The sequence below is a fragment of the Nothobranchius furzeri genome, chromosome 3, assembly GCF_043380555.1.
Source record: "Nothobranchius furzeri strain GRZ-AD chromosome 3, NfurGRZ-RIMD1, whole genome shotgun sequence".
NCBI classification, from domain to species: Eukaryota; Metazoa; Chordata; class Actinopteri; order Cyprinodontiformes; family Nothobranchiidae; genus Nothobranchius; species Nothobranchius furzeri.
The window spans coordinates 63,397,066-63,418,186 of NC_091743.1; the positions used below are offsets into that span (position 1 = coordinate 63,397,066).

At 39.8% G+C, this 21,121-nt stretch overlaps 1 protein-coding gene across 1 annotated transcript in view; it reads left to right on the forward strand.

Annotated features, from left to right (window-relative positions):
- The window catches only part of syn2b (synapsin IIb), a 118,823-nt gene extending 102,729 nt beyond the window's left edge, over nt 1–16,094 (forward strand). Inside the window, exons 6-13 of the mRNA XM_015959071.3 lie at nt 85–147; nt 899–1,041; nt 3,197–3,271; nt 4,277–4,379; nt 8,597–8,773; nt 8,945–9,011; nt 13,296–14,031; nt 14,233–16,094. Of these exons, the coding sequence (XP_015814557.3) occupies nt 85–147; nt 899–1,041; nt 3,197–3,271; nt 4,277–4,379; nt 8,597–8,773; nt 8,945–9,011; nt 13,296–14,031; nt 14,233–14,386 (1,518 nt within the window). The 3' untranslated portion in view covers nt 14,387–16,094. The remainder of the gene's footprint in view (nt 1–84; nt 148–898; nt 1,042–3,196; nt 3,272–4,276; nt 4,380–8,596; nt 8,774–8,944; nt 9,012–13,295; nt 14,032–14,232) is intronic.
- The last annotated feature ends 5,027 nt before the right edge of the window (nt 16,095–21,121 follow it).

The window sequence follows — 21,121 nt, forward strand, 5'->3', positions numbered from 1 at the left end:
TGCAGGGTGTTTTTAGAACATCTTGTGCTTTGCATCTGTTGTGTTTCTGCTGCTTCTCATTTGTCTTTTTCTTTTGTTTTGCAGATCACAACACCGAGTTTCCCGGTAGTGGTGAAGATTGGGCATGCTCACTCTGGAATGGGAAAGGTACTACAATCCAAAAACATGAACAAACTGACATTTACAGGAAAACTGATTAGTTTAATAAACATTTCATGCAGTGAAAGCAGCCTTAAAGTGATCTTTTTTAAATTCATAATAGTTCCATTGTCGATATCAAAGTTCTTTACTCTAAGTTCCTCTCGCATAAAGCAATGTCAGCTTTTTTATTCTTGACAGATTCAGAACCTTCCTGAATGAGCCATTTCAGGGATTGGTCGCTTTAAGAAAACAGGCTGGAACTGACACCCCCCCCCCCCCCCCCCCCAATCCTCCGCTCAGGCTACTATGCTCTGATGCCTACAAGGGGCTGAGAGTAGAGCCTCTGTTCCTCCGACAGCAGCTCCCTCTCGCACATGAGGGATGGTTCTATTCTACTTTCCTCATTTGTGACATCACAAACAGGGACTTTTAGAAACAGTGTGTTTTAGGCACATATTTCCTAAAACCAAACCCCACACAAAAAACAGATGGACAGATTTTTTTGTTTATACTTGGGTTGTTTATAGTGGCAGTAAAAACCCACATGGCCGTACAAAAGGATGAAAAATGTACGTTTTGCATAATATGTCCCCTTTAAAATTTCTATCACTAAAATTTTGTAAAGAAAAAACTAGCGGAAGGAATGTGACTAAAAATCTAGTTTTACATCTAAAACAGTGGCATAGTCTTAAACCATTCCCAAACTCTTTTTACAATGAATGAGTACTTTTTTTAATTATATATCATTTTTCTTTAGGTTCGAGTGGATAATGTGAGTGACTTCCAGGATATTGCGAGTGTTGTAGCCATCACTCAGACCTACTGTACAACAGAACCATTTGTAGATGCCAAGTACGACATCAGGGTCCAGAAAATTGGTGCAGACTACAAAGCCTACATGTAAGTGACATTCAGCGTGTTTCCACTACCGGAACTTCCTGGTGTTCCGACTATCCATGCTACTCGTCGATATGTGCTTCTTTGGGGAAATGTGCAGACCGATTACTACGTCACGGGCTGTTGTCCTGAAGAGACGCCCTACCTCTGGAAGTTGTTATTTTACTGCTTGTTGTATGTTTACCTCAGGGGCGTGTCCACGGAGTGGTCTGGGGTAGCAAATGTCACCCTTGGAATCTGATTGGCCACCCCAGGTGCCACCACACTGAATTCCCTTTAAATAGGCTTTTCATTGTCCACAAAAGGCTTGGGATAAAAAAATAAATGCATAACCATTGGTGCCACCCATGCACAAAGTAGTGCCTCACGTGGGCCACCCCATTTTAAAAGATCTGGACACGCCACTGGTTTACCTGACAGTTAGCTTGTAAATGGCTTGTAAAATGTTGTTATTATACTGTAAACAAGAAATTCCTCCCATTGTTTACCATCATTCCCAGAATCATGACAAACATGGTCTTTTTCATTAAAAAATCACGACAACTGTATATTTTTGCTAATAATTATACTACAGTTCTGTATTTTTGAGTAATATCACCTATTTAAAATAAACTGTGCTTAATATGCATCTTACTAACCTGTAAACAAGAGCGAAACTGCCGTAACACGCTACGGAAAGAATATTCGACGAGGAAGCACAGATAGTCAGAACACTGACATGTGTGTCTCCACTTCACCAGGCCAGCTAAAAGGATAATTTTTCGGGCTATTACCAATGGAGTACCTGACCGCAGCGGTAGAATTCCCCCCACAAATACGTAATTCACAGGACTTTATTGCCTCACTGTAAAAAACAGAGCTTCTTCTGGTCATTGAACACCACATTTTACATCACACAGCAGCTCTCCCAGTCCTCTGATTGCATTACATTATGCCTTACTTTGACAGAACAAAACTTTTACTGTAATTAATGCTACTGTGGATGCTTTGTTATGCTGATCAGTGACATCACTCACTGCCAAAGCAGTCACAATATGCTGACATCTGTGCAAAGTCCCGAAAAGGCTGAATTCTTATGGAGATGCAACAGCTGAGAGAACTTAATGCACTTACTTAAATGCAGTCATGTTTTTCCACAGACTTGATGTGCTGTGAGTCAGATAAAATGGATTAAAACTGTGATTTCTTTCATTCGTCTGCCCACAATGATTTTTTTCAGGAAGCACATGGGTAACAAATGTATTTAAAAGTAGCCTCATGATTGTCTTAGTTCTAATGATTAACATCTTCAATAAGTGGCTGTGTTGAGTGATTGGAGTTCCTGTGATGGGGAATTGCTGCTCTCGGCGCACAAGTCTGTTGAGGAAAATGTGCATTGCTACTTTTTAGCTTTCGACGGACACGCAGAAATTTGCATTTCAGTATACTTTTTTCCTGTCCTGTCTCTTCAAAGAAAGCTTCCACGTCTCATCACGTTTTAGTCACCAAAGAGCTATTTTTAACTCGTCAGTGTTTCATTTTCACTTTTAGAAAAAGGGGCGTCAACAAAACCATTTAGTCATCATCATTGTTGATGAAAACACTGCGACCAATCTTGCTAATGTTTAACTACAAAGTATATTTCTGCGATCTTAAAATAATTTTAATCCCACACTTATACTAGTTCATGTGAACACAATTTAATAAACCCTTAGAATGTTGGAATATGAAAATGCTTTCTTGAGTTGTGATAATTGAAGTGAAGCTACATATAGCTAGCTCTGCTGCTAATTTCCACAAAATGATATGTAAATAAATATGCAATAAAAAAGCTTAAAAATTACATGCTTTATCAAATACTGTTTGAATTTGATTGGTCGCTGCTGAAACTAGCCTTTAGCTCATCAATCTGTCCAAAACTGACCTGTTCCTACAGAGGCCATTTAAATTTCTTTCTAGAACACATATTTTTGCTCATAAAAATGTTCACAAATAACCACTTGAAAAGATCTGAACTATCTGCTCCATCAGCTTTTAAAAACTACCCCAGATTTTTCTGACTTCCAACCACTCGGTTAAGGTCTTTTCTACTAGACTGACATTAATTAACTGTATTGAAAATTCCTAAAGCTGTCTTGTTTCCACACTAATTTACTGTACAATTTCTCCTCCTTTCCAGGCGAACGTCCATCTCTGGTAATTGGAAAAGTAACACGGGATCTGCTATGTTGGAACAAGTAGCCATGACTGACAAGTGAGCTCTACTACTGCATTAGTGATGCTCCAGCTGGTCCGGTGAAACATGTCACTCCTGTTGGCACACTGATAACTTATTATGCATTCAAACAGGATTCATTCAGCATAAAATAGGTCACACTGGTAAACACACAGATGTTCAGAATTCAGATGATATGTTTAGTGGACTGATGCATCACTGTGTTTTTATTTCTACTGTTTAGACACGTCTAAGAGTTGATAGAAAGAGATTAAAATGACCTGATGTGACTCTGACTTTTACTATAATTGAATTTTGCAACAGACCATTGGGCTTCGTGACTCATGGAGTCAGATTGAGACTGTTTTTACAAACATTTATTCTGACCTGTCACTTTATGGGAAGGATTTGAGAAGTAGAAGGTGTCATGTGGCAGATTCACCAAGTTTTTTTTTTTTTTTAAGTGTCGGATGTCTCAAATAGCCTTGTTCTGTTCCTAAAGCACCCACAATCTCCTACGAATGAGGAATCTTTACAATCTATCCCTTAGTGCATGCCTCAACCAGTATAATGTAAAATAAACAAACAATAATTCTTTAAAGTTTCTGAAGTCTCACAGTTGGTGAAATTGACTTTGTATGTGTGCTAAAGCGGTTTGGACTATATGATAGTGGAGCAAGTAGATTACCTGCAACAACATCCTGTAGGCTGGTATTGATTGGATTTAGGTCTAGTTTGATTGTGTGCTGTCTCCCAGAGAGCCAAACCAGCCTTGGGCAAAAAAGATCTGCACAAGGTTTACTGTCAGGATGAATGACCCTTAAAGTAACAGCTGCACTCATATATTGTGTTGAGTTGACACACTTCTATTTGATTGTTCACTTGATTGTACAAACCTTTTCTCGGCAGGTTGTAAAGCAAAACAAAGCACTGTTCTGTCAGCAAAGTACACCAGTTGTTGTTTGAGTTAATATGTTATGAAGGGACTGCAGAGAGAAGGGAGTTGTTTTTCTTTGCTCGCTAACACATTTGTCTTTGTGTCAGGTACAAAACATGGGTGGATACCTGCTCAGACATCTTTGGAGGGCTGGATATCTGTGCAGTCAAAGCCATCTGTGGAAAGGACGGTAACGACTACATCATAGAGGTGAGGATAAATCACGAGGGCAAGAGAAACTCAAGGAGATTTATAAAACTGACTAAACTGCTGACAACGCTTTCATATGAACTCTGTATTTATGTCTTCTTGACTTTTGTTTGGAAGCTTCCAACATGATGACATCGGTCTACAGGAGTTCTGTTATCTGTTGCGGTTATATGGATGTTTTATAGCTTTACTGAAACTGCAGGAGCTTTATGTGATCTGGTTTAGTGAACCAGAATGCATACAATGAACATCATTCATGATGTCTGATCATGCAGATGTGCTTTCACATATTCCAAAGCTGGCTTCAAGTGTAATGTTCCTTCTGTTGTCCTGGAAGAAGGATTTGAAGCTTGCTAAACTTACAGCCATTTACTTCTTACATGTCTTTTCACACAAAACCTAAAAAAAACTCTTGCCACCGTTTGAAAAAAGTGCTTTTTTTGGTATCAAAATGTGTCATTAAAATTCGCATATATCCATGACACATATCAAACGGGATTAGAAAATAGCTTTTATAGCCCCGTTAACTTGCATACATTTTTTCTTATTTCCAGGGACCCATGGTTCAGAAGTAGATGGGCGTGACTATGGCTCCCAATTTAGAAAATTAAACTTTGTTGGGTCTCTAAATGGGCAAGGAGCCCTGTTAAATGGCCAAACGCAATCCCCTGATAAAGCCCTACATTGGAAAGGTGGGTTTGCCCAGCCCACTCAGCCAAGACATAAATATAAAAGAGCTGCATGCTTACTGGCCACTTAACCCCAATAGCTCTGACTCTTTTCAGCCATGTGCAGTATCAGATAACTCAATAAGCTAAGGATCTATTTGACATTCATTCAATGTCTGGATATTCCCAGTACATCCTGGAACATTCCCGTGTGCTCCAACATTCTTAGTTTTCCTCTCATCCAACAAGGATGTCAGCTCAGCCTATCTTTAGCTGTAGCTCAAGCAAGCAATGTTTTGTGGTAATAATAATACACTGCCCAACCAAAAAATAGACACCACCAAAAAAAAGTCACACACTAATATTTTGTTGGACCACCTTTAGCTTTTATTACAGAGCGTTTTCGCTGTTGCATTTTGACATTTTCATCCAGTGTTGCATTAATGTCTCTTTCTGGAGTATTTATCTTATTCGATGGTACCATCTAGTGGCTGACAAGCATATCACACAAATATTGTCTACTACTGTTTTTTTTAAGATGGCGGCATCACGCTTCTTGTTTATTTAGTCCTTCTGTAGCCGACAGAGCTAAAACACGTTGTTTTACAATAATTACTCTCATGTCATGTTGTGCTCTCATATATTTATATTTTAGAAAATTACTTGTCTGTGAAAGGTTCATCAATTCTGCATCAGCCGAGGTACTCCTTAAATATGAAACATGTAAGCATTAGTCTAACGCTATTGGTAAGTTCTGGTCGGCGCTCAGTTTCCTATCGCAAGGAGCTCTGCGTTGCCGGAGGTGTGCTTATCATAAAAAAAATATGTGTTGCTTATAATCACAGTACATGATAGGATAATCACTTTTACAGATTTCTGAAAAATTATACATAATTTCTGAAAGGGGAAAACTCCGGAAAGAAACTTTAGTGTTTCACCAAGATCTTGCACTGATGATGGTAGAGTCTGCCCGCTACACAAAACCTTCTCCAGCACATCCCAAATAATCTCAATGGGATTAAGGTCTGGACTCTGTGGTTTCCAATCCATGTGTGAAAATTGTGTCTCATGCTCCCTGAACCACCCTTTCACTATTAGAGCCCGATGAATCCTGGCTTTGTCATCTTGGAAGATGGCCGTGCCATCAGGGAAGATGGAATAACCTGGTCATTCAGTATATTCAGGCAGTCAGCTGACCTCATTCTTGGAGCACATCCTGTTGCTGAACTCAGACCTGACCAACTGCAGCAACCCCAGATCATAGCACTGCCCCCACAGGCTTGTACAGTAGTGACTAAGCATGATGGGTGCATCACTTCATCACTCTGGACCAGGGTCAATCTGGACTCATCAGACCAGTTTTTAATAATGAACACCAGTTAATAATATTAATAACAACAAAAAAGGAAGAACATTAAACATTAGGATTGATGGAATTGTTTGGTCTGTGCAAGGTCAGTGAGACAGCAGACGATTATTAAAATCAAGGTAAGGAAGAGACAAATGACAAAAAGAGCAGGTGAAGAAATATTGAATTGCTGGCTAATAGGAAGAGAGCTCAGGTTGTTGGTCAAGTCTCAAAGCAGAGAAGATGAGGCACATTTTTAACTCCAGAATACAACCAGTCTGCTTACTGGGGCACTTCTCCATCAAATAACCACACTAAATATTTCTATATTCTGCTTGTCAGCCATGAATAACTAAAACAAAATGTAGACAGCGGTAATGTCATCATGTTTAGTGAAAACTTGCCCTTTTAAAGCCAATAAACATGCTGGTAATAGCAAGGGGAACCAATCCAGTAGTGCTGCAGTATGTAATTGGGCAGACAGGAGCTCAAAACCTATTAAACTTGAATTGTGGAAGAAGCATGGAACAAAAGATGAGGTTTGAACAGGCTGGACAGGTGGCTGGAGGGATGAGGTGATCACATATAAAGCCTGAGAGAATGTTGAGTCATTGTAGAGGCTGTTCAAAATCCATCCATCCATCCATCCATCCATTTTCATCTACTTATCCAGGGTCGGGTCGCGAGGGCAACAGCCTAAGCAGAGAGGCCGAGACTTCCCTCTCCCCAGTCACTTGGGCCAGCCCCTATGGCAAGGCAGCTTTATTTGTATAGCACATTTCATACACACATGCAATTCAATGTTATTTCCATTAGCAAGAATAGCATAAATTTTAAAGTAAACTCCGAGTGGATCCCAAGGTGTTCCTGGCCAGCCGAGAAGCATAGTCCGTCCAGCGTGTCCTGGGTCTTCCTTTGGGTCTCCTCCCAGTTGGACGTGCCTGGAAAACCTCATCAGGGAGGCATTCAGGAGCCACCTCAACTGGCTCCTCTTGATGTGGAGGAGCAGCAGATATACTCCAAGTCCCTTCTGGATGACCTAGCTTCGCACCCTGTCTCTAAGGGAGAGCCCAGACACCCTGTGGAGAAAACTCATTTTGACCACTTGCATCTGCGATCTCTTTCTTTCAGTCACTACTCAAAACTCGTGACCATAGGTGAGGGGAGGAACATAGATCGACCGGTAAATCAAGAGCTTTTCCTTCCGGCTCAGCTCTCTCTTCACCCCGACAGACCGGTACAGCTCCCACATCACTGCAGACGCAGCAACAATCCGCCTGTCCATCTCTCTCTCCATCTTCCCCTCACTCGTGAACAAGACCCTGAGATATTTAAACTCCACTTGTGACAAGTGAAGGCATTCTGATTCTCTACCTAGCTGCTTCACACACAGCTCTTCAAATTTAATTTCTAAAACATTTTTAAAGGTTATTATGACTTTAATTACAAAGATTAGAAGTTGTCTTTTCTTAAATCATCTCCACCAAACAGTATTTACAGGATAAGCCTCCTCTTGTAGCTGTCTTTATGCCCCCACTGTTCCAAACTCTTCCCACAACACAAACATCAGCTGCATGTAGGTCACTAGCAGCAGGATTTCAAGTCCAGCCTCCTGGGTCAACTCTACACCCATTCATCTTTCATGTCCCTCTTCCTACAGGGACTTTGTTGCTCTTTACACTTTCAAGAGGCTGAAAACAGAACCAGTGGGAGATGCAGAGGTCCGGTTTCCTCGCAGACTATTTGAATTACAAAATGACTGAAAGGTTATTATGGAATTTAAACTCGGTGACCTGCATGAAATTGCAGCCCACTGCAGCTTTTAAGAATAATATTCTTTGTTGTTGTAAAAGATTTTCCTTGTTGTAGGTTTCCCATGTGGTGGGAGAAATACATTAATCAGTCCTGACTCCTGACATTTGAATAGCACCAAAATGGTACATGTCAGTAATGGATTCCTGGAGTTCATGTACATTTTATGTAATTTTGTACTTTATATGTAAAATCTAATTCACAAGAAACTTCCAGGCACAAACCAAATACCTTTGTTTGGAGCAAAAGTTCAAATTCATTGGTAATCTTTCTTTACTGTTACTCATTGTGCTCATCATGCTTTTAAATCAATTTTATTCATATGTTCTTGCTTTGTTATTACATGAAAAAATAGCTAATTAATAGACAGTTTGTTTTCTTATATTCAGGTTGTGGGCTCATCTATGCAGCTAATTGGTGATCATCAGGCAGAAGATCGCCAACTTATTTCGGACGTGGTGGTGGTTAAGATGAACCAAGCGCTGGCCAGACGGTCGTCTAGTGCTTCCCGCTCACCCGCTCGCTCTCCACAAGGCCAGAAGCCAACAACTGTGCAACCACAACAGGTGATACTTAAATGAATGGTGTATTGATGCTCAAAGCATGCTGATTTACTTAAGTCAGCCACAAACAAGATAAGACAATCCAATAACTAAAATAAAAGAAATCGTAATCGTACACAGCTTAACTGTTTTTCTTCCCTTCTTTCTGCCTCCTGCCTCCTCAACATTTTCCAGAGTGGTTCAATCAAGGAAGGAGTGGCAGATCCAAACAGGACCTCTGGCCAACGTCCTCAATCTCAAGGTGGTCTGAACAGTGTCAAGAGCTAAAGTACTGCAGCTAAAGGCTTAAAGCATGTTGACAAATTATTGTTTGAATCGTTTAAAAAGCAACTCAGATCCCTTTAGAGATTCTAAAGTACTGGGTGTCATGCCATTCCCTCCAAAAATGTATTTAAATTGGTAGAAAAACTTCTATAACTCACCATTTCTAGTTTTTGAACAATACTTAAAGGTGCAACATGTAGGACTAAAGTAAGAATGTCATCGGCAAATGCAGGCCAAGTTTCTAAGGAAAACTTTTTACTCTCGTTTCGTGAGTTCCATGGCGGATGCCAGCTGGTGCTAGCACTCTTGGGTGTTTTACGGTTGGGAGAACTTACTACACTAATTACGGTAATATTAGTGTAGAGGAAGTGTGGTTGCTTGCCATCTTGCTGTTAGCTTCCTGTTATGGTACTGGACTGCTCACTAAAGGAAATAAAATACCACAACTGACTCATTATTTACTTCACATATGCTTTTGTTGTGCCATTGTATTGTTGGCAGCTGAAAAAGTTGTTTGCAATGTTTTAGAGCCTACTTTTCGCAATTCACCTTTAGCAATGTTAGCCCCTGGCCTGCTTCACCTGATATTAGAGTAAAAGAAAAAAATACTATGTGGCAACTTAAGGGTACAAGAAATAACTTATGGGTCGCTCCTGTTTACTTTTGGTTGTTTAAACGACTCTGGGGCTTTTTGCCTGCGAGTGTCAAATCACAAATGCTGGCACTAGCAACGCCGAGTGTTAGCTCAGTGCAGACTCAGAAACCCCCGGGCTCATTGATTGTAAACAGTTACAACATTTATCTTTCGTGTTTTTTGTTTTGTTTGTTTGTTTGTTAGTTTCTTAAGGAGAAAAACGAACAACCTTCCAGCTGGCTGAAAATTAATTCTGCTTCAAAATAACCTTCCTTCCAACGCGATTGAGACAGACTGTTTTGTGATTATTTCACTGAGGAATTCTTATATTGCTTCTTTATTTTAAAAGTTATTAGATCCTAACTTTTGCTTTCAGATGCTAAAATAGTCATGTTGAATAGAAAGAATTAGCTATGCTAAAAGATGCCTTTAATTTGACACAAACTTGCCAGTTTTCCCCACCATTTTTAGACTATTTTGCTTAGCTAACAAGCATAAAGATTAATGCTTTCACCTTTCACCTTCTCAGTGGCCTAGTGTTAGAGTGTTCGCCGTGGGACTGGGATATCGGGATTCAAATCCCGGTTAGGTCATGCCAAAGACCTTTACAATGGGACCCAGTGACTCCCTTCTTGACACTCAGCTTTAAGGGGTTGGGTTTGGGGTTAAACCACTGAATATAGTTCCCGAGCGCAGCTGCAGCTGCAGCTCACCGCTCCCCATGGGGGTGGGTCAAATGCGGAGATGAATTTCACCGGTGTGTGATGAATTAATGGAATTTTAACTTGACTTTAACTTTAGTGACTTAACAAGGAAAGAAACAAGTGCATTTTAAACATTTCCATCCAGAATAGTAGTTTGCCTTTGCTTGTAGTCTTGTTCTGTTCCCCGGAAGTTAGCCGTGTTTTCCATGACTGCCTTCAAAGCAATTTAGAGGTTTTTCTAGCTTCAGCTGGGTGGACACAGTAATGCTCACAGCAGTAGCCTGAGTAAAGCATAACTTCAACAATTGCTGTTTTTATGTCTCTGACCCAGTTGAATCAACAAAAAATGTGCAACAAGATGCATTTAAATGGTTTCTTAATTGTGATTGCAGCTGTTGTGCTATCGTCTGTGTCTTAAAGTCTGTGCTCAGGGCTGATGTTTAAAGTTAAATGTGCCTACTAAAACAGTGGTATAGGTGCAATTATTGTCAGAGTTGTTTATCAGTGATTGTGTGTCTGCATGTTTGTGAGTCTCTCGTTTGGTGTTTCAACTAATTGAGCAATGGTAGCTTTACATGTGTGATATATGTGATGAACTTGTGTTTTAAGCTATGCACTTTATGCTTCTGTTAAGCAGTTACTGCAGTTCATCAGTGATGGATAATTTTGTAGTGGCAAACCATGAATGTTTTTATTTTTTCGCTTTAGATTTTGATAATGGAAAATAAAACAGCTGAATGTACAGGTTCTGATTTTTGTGCTGGTGAACTTTAGTCCAGAGAGATTTTTTAAGTGGTTAATATGGTTAAAATTCAAACTCTTTTTTTTAATTGCCTTCAAATTGTACTTAAACTACAAAGTTGCTTTAGACGTTTGTGAATATTTTGTAAAATGGTACTCACTGTTGTTTTTACTTTACTTCACATAACATATTCTAGGTTTTAAATCAAAGATTTCAGTGAATATTTGCATGTTTTTGTTTCTCTACATTATCATTCCTTATTTGCTTGGATCCAGACTATTGAATCACTGACATTCAATTCAAGAATCTTAGTTTTTCTTTTGTCTAATTAGCATTACATCTGTTTTAGGGTAAATGCTTATGCTGCTTTCACATTGTAGGCACAGATCTAAAAGTGCCGCTGATATAACCCTCATTCACTCCGAGTGTGGAACGGATGTGATCCTGAGAAAATAGACTCCATATGGAAACCTACCAGAGTTCCGCATCCAGATTCCCACCATAGTCAGTGTAAACGCTCTAATTGAAATGATTTTTGGTCTATGCAGAAGTCGTACACAAACCAGACTTCATCCATTCCACATTCAGTGTCAACAAGGCTTAATTATGCAGTACTTTCTGCACTTTAGTATATCTAATCAGAAGGTACCACACACACACAAACACATTAAAGTTTATGTGTGTGTACATATCTCTGTGAGGTAATGACTTGGGGGCCTTTACTCTTCCCTTACTCTCCCTAACATGCTTAATGTGAGATTAATATGGAGGCAGTTCTTGCACAGGTGGTGCTGATGAGAGAGTCTAAACTTTCTTAATCCAGAAGATATTACATAAAAAATGGTAAGTGCCTTCTAGAGTCCTACAACCCCTCAAAGCTCTTTACAACACACACACATTCACACCCTGGTGGTGATGATCTACGATGTAGCCACAGCTGCCCTGGAGCTCACTGATGGAAGCAAATGAACGAACAGGCATTGCTGCTCATTCGTTTTTCTTCTACGCTAGGAATTGTGTTCAAGTGGCATCTAGGTTAATTTTGCTACTTTCTGAGTCTTTTCTGTCACCTAGAAAAACTCTGGGTGACTGCAGTGCATGTCGCTTTTCATGCGCAAGTAGCATATACCAAATTATGATCGCCTTTTCTTTGGCAAAGCAACCACTCTAAAAATGGTCTAATGGATGCAAACACTGTACATTTATCTCTGACACATCTCTAATCAGAAAAATAACTTTTCAGATTTGGGGTTTGTATCCAAACAATTTCTTACTGTGTCCTTTTTTAAATAACTGTTTGTACAAATGCAATGTTCTTTGGCTTTTATGCGTCGTGAGTCCCAGGTCTCTGACAAAATGTAAGACTTGTTTAGGTGTCTGATAGCAACAATTCTGTCTGAGAACATCTGGGATGACTTTTCATGATTGCTTTGTAATGATCACATCTTTCCCCAAACAAAGCATAATTAAAGTGAATGACCAAATGAACATGATGAGCCATGCATTCATGAAAATCTTGCAAGCCATTTCCAATCATATTTAGGGCTTAATGCACATGTAAAACCATATTCCTGCATCAAGGAAAGTGAAACGTGTCACTGGAAATGCATCCCTATCCGGTCACTTCTTACCCTGCATGTGTAACCTCTTGATTCTTTTGTACTGCTTGTCTGATTGCCTTGCTGCCAGTGTTTGAATCACTGAGTCAATATTCTATCATCTCTTCTCTTGTTGACTTTCCCTCATTCTCATTTCCTACTCCACTCCCTCCCGATGTTGCCCATTTCAATCAGCACATTACTAATAAGGGGTTCTTGTGCATAAAAGCAACTAACTCTAGGCATGACAGTCGTGTTGCCACTCCTTTTCCAGTAAATGCTGATCTTCCACCCTCTACTGGTCATTTTTGTTGGGACATATAGAGCCTGCTTTGCTGCAGTTCTTCCTGAAAAGTTGCATTGCTCTACATTTATGTGAATGTAAGGGCCCTTTATGAGAATGTTGAATGAATGCTGCAGATGCCTGGTTTTCTAATTGCTGTAATAAACCGAGAGGTGTGAAATTTTTATGTAATTGTCAATTACTTTCCCTTTTTTCAGCCATTTCTTATTGCTTATATTTAGCATTTATTGAAATGTGAAACTGTATTTTAATATATCTGTCATCTATCTCTTTTTTCAGGTGTGCCACTGAAATCACAAAGTGCGGACGTCTCAGCGGAATCAGCTAAAAGAGCATCTGAATCAGTACCAAAGCCCGATCAAGCCCAGAAGCCTGGTCCAGGTCAGAAACCAAGCCCAGTTCAGAAGTCTGCCTCTGTCACGAAGCCTTCTGTGCAGAGGCCTCCCCCAGTGACCAGGGCCCCGTCTGTGACAAAGTCAACCCAAGATTCTGCTTCCAGTTCAGCCCCGTCCAAAGCTGTGCCGCAATCTCCAGCTAAAGCCACTGTAGCTCCAGGCTCTCCTCCTGCTTCTCCTTCATCCTCTGCCACTACCACAGAGCAGCCCAAACACCAGACTCAAGGCTCTCCATTAGCAGCACCAGGCAAGCCTAAAGATCTCCCCCCAAAGCCCACACCACCTGCAAAGCCCATCCCTCCAGTTCGCAGGAATTCAAAGCCACAGATTCAGCCAAAACCACAAACCCCACCTCCACCAAGAGCATCACCCAAACCCCAGCCCCCTGCCCCAGCGCCCACTCAGGCTTCAGATGATGCCCCAGCACAGGCTCAATCCCCAGCCAAAACCAATCAGTCTCCACCTAATGTTCAGTCTCCAGTTAAGCCTAACCCTCAGGACAAGCCAGCCTCTCCTTCCCAAAACCCTGAGCCTGCTTCAGCTGAAGCAGCAGAAGCATCCACTAAAGGTCAGGCTCCTGTTGAGGAGCAGCCCCAGCAAAAGACTCATCCCCTACTGAAGTAAGAACCATGTTATCAACTCAGTGTTAATTATGCAAGAAAATGTATATTTTATATCTAAAGTGCTAAATCAACTATATATATATATATTTTGCAAAATTTCAGTTATGTAATTAATCTTAACATAGTTCTGCTTCTGTCCTTTGCTCGTCGTCAAACCCACAATTCTTTCCCTTCATAACTGACCCTTTCCTTTCCTAGTAAGTCCCAGTCCCTGACCAATGCCTTCAACGCCTTCAGCGACTCCTCTTTCTTCCGTGGGGTCTCAAGCTCTGGCGGTGATGGCCAAGAAGAGGCAAAGGCTGAAACCATTCGCAACCTTCGAAAGTCCTTCGCCAGCCTTTTCTCTGACTAGACAAAACCGAACCACAGTCAGCTCCTCATCGATGCTGGGTATTCCAACCAGATATCTAGATTGACATTAAACGTGATCCAGTCTGAGATTAAAGTCTATGTGTTAACTGTAATTTATTCCCCGTATCCCTATTCAGCTACACTTTGAGCTTCCCTGTGTAAGTAACCGTGTGATGTTCAACAAAGGAAACTGGTCTGAAGGAGTTACGTCATTGATATATGATGGATTAATATATAGTAGAGTAGATTAGAACAAAGACTTTTATTTTCCCATAGTAAACTAAGTGAACATATTTAGAAATATGTGGAAAGTATCATATTTAAGGCTACAGAAGACTTGTACATACATTATATACATAGTATATAAATATAAACATATATGATTAAAAAGGGAGATAAGCCAGTTAACGAATAAATATCCAGCAGCATTAATAAAAAGCTTCTTGTCGATGACATAACTCTTTCATTCAGTAACTGGATTCATTCAAACTTTAAGCATTCAAACACTTGACATTTAATGGTTTCCTTACAGTCGGTGTTGTCAGTGAGTGAAAGAAAAAAACATATTTAGGGGTTTATTCCTCTGTGTCTTCAGCTGTATTGACTTTGGTCCTCAACTACTGAATCCTGGGCTAATCTTGCCTGGCTCTTTTTGTCTCAAAATCCCTGAAGTTCATCTTTTTGTGAGCGAGTTGGAACTACGTGTTTGTTTATCTGTGTTCACTATTTGTGCATGGCTCCTCCAAGTGGTTAAGTGTGACTATTGGAACAGACGGGAGCTCTTTCAGTGTTGAGTTTTGCCCTCCGTTGCCTCTCTCTAGATGTTGTAGCCTTATTGTAAACATGTTTTTGATTCACAACTACGTTTGTTAGCTGTGCAGCCTTGGGTCGGTCCCAACTTGAGATGCATTGATTTACTTGGAAGCAGCCAGCATTGTTTCACCAGTAAGTGTAGGTTTGCTTGTACATGTTTGGGACTGAATGAATCCATTTCACCAGGTGAATGAATGCATTTCAAATGGGTATCCATGTCTGTAACTGTGACTGGTGATTTCTTGTTTCACCTTTGTGTAGATCTATCAACGGTATTGTAATTTGTTGATTACTCTTATGAAAAGACATTCAAACCGTAGTGCAATAACACCTCAACATGTTGAGCGCCGTCTCTAATATATCACCTTACATACAAGATTTGTATATCTGGTAATACTTAATTCTTACATTCCCTTTAAGATTCCCTTTGGTGATAAATTTCCAGTTTACACTTAATCTACAGTCAGCAGCAGGAAGTCATATTACAATAAAAGAGTTGGGTTTAGTAGCTACTCATTTTGTGTAGGTGGGTAAATTTATTGCAACCTGAAATTCATCCTCTACCTTCACTCTTCACTCAAACCACCTCATTTCAAGCACATACAGAGTAAGATAAATAAAAAAACTGAAATTTCAAATAGTTTGAACACAAATCATTTAAATCTGTCTGCTTGTCCATCTCCTGCACCACATTGAAGATACATTTTAGCAAATATGTCATCTCAGATGTTTATTTTTTGTAATACATTGGTTAACTTATTTTTGACGCCGTATTTATGGTATAGTATATATAATTAGTTTTGTAATGTGTTTTTATTTGTAATGCAATATCGCTTTGCATGATTTGGTGACTGTTTTTTTCTGCAAAGATAAAATGAAATAAAGATGTGATTCTATGCTTCCACTGGTTCATCAAGGTCCAAGATGATGGTTATGTCTCTTGTTTAAAAGGTGTCTTAACATTAGAGGACGTTCTAAAAAGGGCATTTATAGGACATTCATTCTTTTTGAGTTATGAGAACTGACTAACCACAGCTTTTGAAGCATTGTCACTATCCTACAATTTGTCGCTTTGGTTGAAAAAAAAATCTCTTTAACAATGTCCAACAGTCTATCACAAAATAGAATGTAAATGTTACAGCCAATAATTAAAAAAACAATAATAAAAATTGTTGATGAAGGTTGAAAAGGGATGCTAGGCAGTTTTGCTTGCTTTTAGCACCACCTAGTGTCCGTTATTAATTTCCTGTGGTTAAACCATTGACATATATACTGGACAATTCATTTCAATAGGCTCCAGTAACACGTTTTTGAGGGGAAATGGGAGGTGGCCACCACCGCCATTTTGACCATGTCACAGGTTCCGTCAAGCCCAGACAATTCCACAAAAGGGAAGAGAGTGGAGCTGAGGGTGTGGCTGTAAGGCTGGGATCAACTGACGACACCCGGTCGAACTAGCTACAAGCTAACCTGAAGCTAACCCAAAGCTAATGCGGAGGTGGGAGCTAAGCTAACGAAGGTAGCAACCTAGCTACAACCGGAGTTAACTGTGCACAACACCGGAGCTTCTGAGTCTGAGATACGCCGGGCTGACCGCTGGGTAAAACCGGGTGGAACACAGAGGTCTCCCGAGAGCTTCACAAGCTGGCATCCCGCGCCGCTGCGATCTGAGATGTGCAGAGCTGCCGCTGGGGAGAACCGGGTGGAAAACATCGGTTTCCATCCGAGAGGTCCACAAGCCGGCAGCCCGCGCAGCGGATAGGAGCCGCGATCAGACAGAGATGCACCGAGCTGCGGGAAGGCGAGAACCGGGTGGAAAACATTGGTTTCCATCCAGAGGTCCACAAGCCGGCAGCCCGCGCAGCAGACACAAGCCACGGCGGTCAGAGATGCGCCGAGCTGTGGGGAGGGGAGAAACGGGTGGAAAACAGAGGTCTCCCGAGAGCTCCACAAGCCGATAGTAAGAAACCAGCTCCACCAACATGTTATAATTCAACCCATTTTCTAAAGTGCAGCATTATGTTAAATGCACTGGGGTTTACCCTATTACATTTAAATGTCATGGTTAAACAGTACATGTTAAAATCTAAGCTCAGCTTAGCAGTGACCTAAAATACATAAATATAATTTTACTTACCGACAAAAAATGAAGTGGAGACTCCTTGGGACGCTCTATTAGTGCAATTAATGCCACAGCAAGTCATTTTGTCCAACAATTGCACAAATAAAATCCAAAAAAAGAATGCACGAACGCTAAAACTAATGGTCTAAGTTGAGAGACGGAACAGCTTTCAGGCGAGACCGAGGCTCAGACTGAGGCCTTTCCCCGGAGCTAGCTCTGCAGTCACGTGGGTCTGATGCTCATTAATTATACAGAATTTTAGGCTTTTAATACACTTAAACAGAAGAGTGAGAAAAAAATTCACCCCCCTCAGAGTTATCATGAGTGTTAAACCAAAAACATGTTTTGGTACCAGGCTGTAAACATGTTTAGTGAAATTGGTATTTTTAACATGGGAGTCAATGAGTATTTGCTCGCTTCTGACACCAGCCCCCAGCAGATGAGGGTGGAACTGCAATTTTTGTCACTTCCGCGTTGGCCTCAATTTCTGTCCCGCATTGTGGGGGCTTGGGTTAAACCAAAAATTAAACTTATCTCACTGCGTGCTCGTCTTTTTAACACCTTGATCTGACTTCTGAAATGTCTCCTCAGCTTTCATTAGTGTCTACAGGAGCAATCCATCACTAAATCAAATTAATCAGAAGTGTTCACCATCTATAACATGCAGAAAATGTGCTGGAAGCAAACTCCAGCTCCACTCCACAGCTCCCTCCACCGGCAGGGAGCAGCCCACCAACTCTGAAGTCGCCAAAGGGGGCGGTGGGATCTGAGTATAATTTCATTAACCATGTAAAGGATTATTTTAGCTCAAGAAAATAATTTGAAAATATGAAAAAGTTGAAAAAAAGAAAGAAAACAAACTTTATATAGCGCTTTTCAAGATAAAAATCATGAGGTGCTTCACATAAACAAAAAAAAACAATGTATCAAAAAGATTTTGAAAAATTATTACAAATATGTTTAAAATGAGAAAAATATGTTAAATTGTGATTAAAAAAATTATTATGTAAGGAAAGGGGGAGAAAAAATTTATAGGAAAGAGGGAAATCAGTGGATCCCGGAAAAGAGCAGAATAGGGACAGGGTGGTGATGCAGGTGCATCCCTTTAATCTCATCTTTGGGGATAGTGTTGGTCTTATAGTCATTTTAGGTTGTCATGGAAGGTCAAAAACAAATGCTAATCAAATAATAGTTTTCAAAGGGAGACAATGTTTCGATTGGGGGATGTAGGTCAAGAATTTTGTGCTATTTTATTTCTCCTTAATCAAAAGAAATGTGATTTACACTGTTCAAACTCCAATGCAATCACAGCTTTTAATTTTAAAATTGTACTTTGATTGTGAACCAATATAGAATCTGGCCAAGATCTAAGCTGTTGTAAGACATTTTTAAAACCCTTTATTTTATTAATTATTAGTTTATTGCATGCAGCTTTATGCAGTTTTAGAAACAGACTTTGGTAAATAACCATATTAGATTCCTTTATCACTACTAAGTGTATTTAAAAAGTGCAGCTGTCTTAGTAATATACCTCCAGGTCCAAGGTCACTGACAGTTCTGTTTGATCAACAGGAAACAAGGATGAAAACAGCATGTACGACAACAAAGACACAGGCAATTTCTCAACACTGGAACTTTATTTTAAACCAAAACAAGCAGCAGAGTTGATCAATACCACAAAATATTCATTTGTAAAAACAAACTTTCTCTGCTCATGAGGAAATCCGGTGTGACGAGAGCGTTGTCACAAACATGCATTCGTGGCTTTTTGCCTTTGTTAAACACTTTTTGGTGAGTCAGTAGATGGCAGTATTTATGTGTGCAAGTACTGAGCACTGACTGAACAAAACATGTATATTATAAATGATCCGAATAAGTAGTCAGGGCCTTTTAATATATTTATTTAAAATGTTTCAACAGTAACAAAATTATTTGGTGAAAAACTTATCCAAATGTCATGACAGCAGACTCCTACAAATACATACTTCTGCCTCATCCAATCAAATACACCAGTTTAACTGATTTGTCCTCCTGGTGCTAATATTTGTTTATTTAATCAGCTATAGTAAAGGTATTTATCTTGCTGGAAAGATTATGAATATTATGAAATAATAGCTCACCTGTGGTGGATAGTACTTTGAATGGCCACAATTTGGAGAACTAGACGTTCATTCTTGTCAAAGTAAGACCAAGCTAGAGTGAACTTAGGTGTCTTCAAATGCATCTCAACATTTTCATTATTGCTTATAGGGATGCTTTTAAGCACTAAATCAAAACTAGATGAAAATGACAGAAAATAATGTTTAAATAAAATATGTTTAAAGGGATACAATGAAACTTTTTCATATTTTTAAAATCATTTTCTTGAGCTAAAATTATCCTTTACAGGGTTAATCAAATGTTACTCAGACCTCACTGCCCTCTTTGGCCATGAGACCACACCTGTAACTTCAGAGTTGGCGGGTGCTCCCTGCTGCTGAGGGAAGCTGTGGAGTGGAATGAAGTTCCAGCACGTTTCCTGCACGTTTTAGATCTCGAACACAGCCGATTTGATTAACTTAGTGATGAACCGCTCATGTAGACATTAAAGAAAGCTGAGGAGACATTTCAGCAATTAGATCGTGTTGTTAAAAAGACAAACACGCAGCGAGGAAATACGTTTCATTTTTGGTTTAATGGACCCTAGGGGGTGCTAAAAGCAAGCACAACTGCCCAGCATCACTATTAAGGTCAGAATGTAAATAAACCTATTGAGAATTAAAGAAAGCATTGAGAAATCAAGCAATGTTTAACAGGTTTTAAGCATTAAAGCAACTTTGTTTTCAAGAATTTTTACCATTAATGGCAAACATTAAATATTTAGTGAATTTCTGCAGCTTACTCAGTTCCCAAAAAGGCAAAACATTATAATCATCAGAGTGTGGAACATTGGGGGACAGCCCTGTGGAGAAACTCCAGCACTCTGTCGGATAGCAGATCTCCAGTCTGCTGGGACTCAGCTCTGTAAACAACCAGAAGATATTGCTTGGTTTGTTTGTGACACTGAAACTCTCAAGGGTGTCATTTTGTTGTTTTCTTTTTGTTTGTTTTTACTTTTACTCAGCACTAAGAGGTTATGCGTGGGTATGATGCAACAATGTGGGAAAGAGAACGGTTGTCCAAGCATGGAATAGAATGGATCAAATGAAGGTGAAATCAAGCTCACAGGAAAGGGAGAGAAGCACAAATAACCGAAAATGACATTCTCCTTGTACAACTAATTTTAAATGTGTACACTTTCTAAACTGTGAGCATTATTATTAGCATTTATTTAGTTTTAAAGCTTTAAAATCATTTAAAACATCATGAATGAGTCTCTCTGAGTTTTTCATGCAGGCTGAACATGAAAGTACACCTGTCTCTTGCATTAGCTTCTGATAGAAAATAGGATTGGAAAAGCCTGACAGATCTATGTCATACTGTGAATTAACATTCATGGACTTGTTAGCATTAGCAACATCACCACACAGCTGAAGTTCCCCCAGGCTTGCGTTATTTGTGGAGATAAAACATCCACGTTGCAAGTCAGTGGTAGAGCCACGTTGCTTCTAGCCAATCCAGGGCGAGATTTCCAAATATCAAAAAAATTGGACTCCAAAACCTGCAGTCTGAACCTCGGCTGTGATTTAGGCAAGTTTAAGGTCCGAGAAATGGTGCCCTGGTAAATTTCTGACTTTCAAGGCATTCATTTCTACTAGAGACCACTGCAAATGTATTGATTAAACAAATCAACCACTCATTTAATATATTTTTACAAGTTTG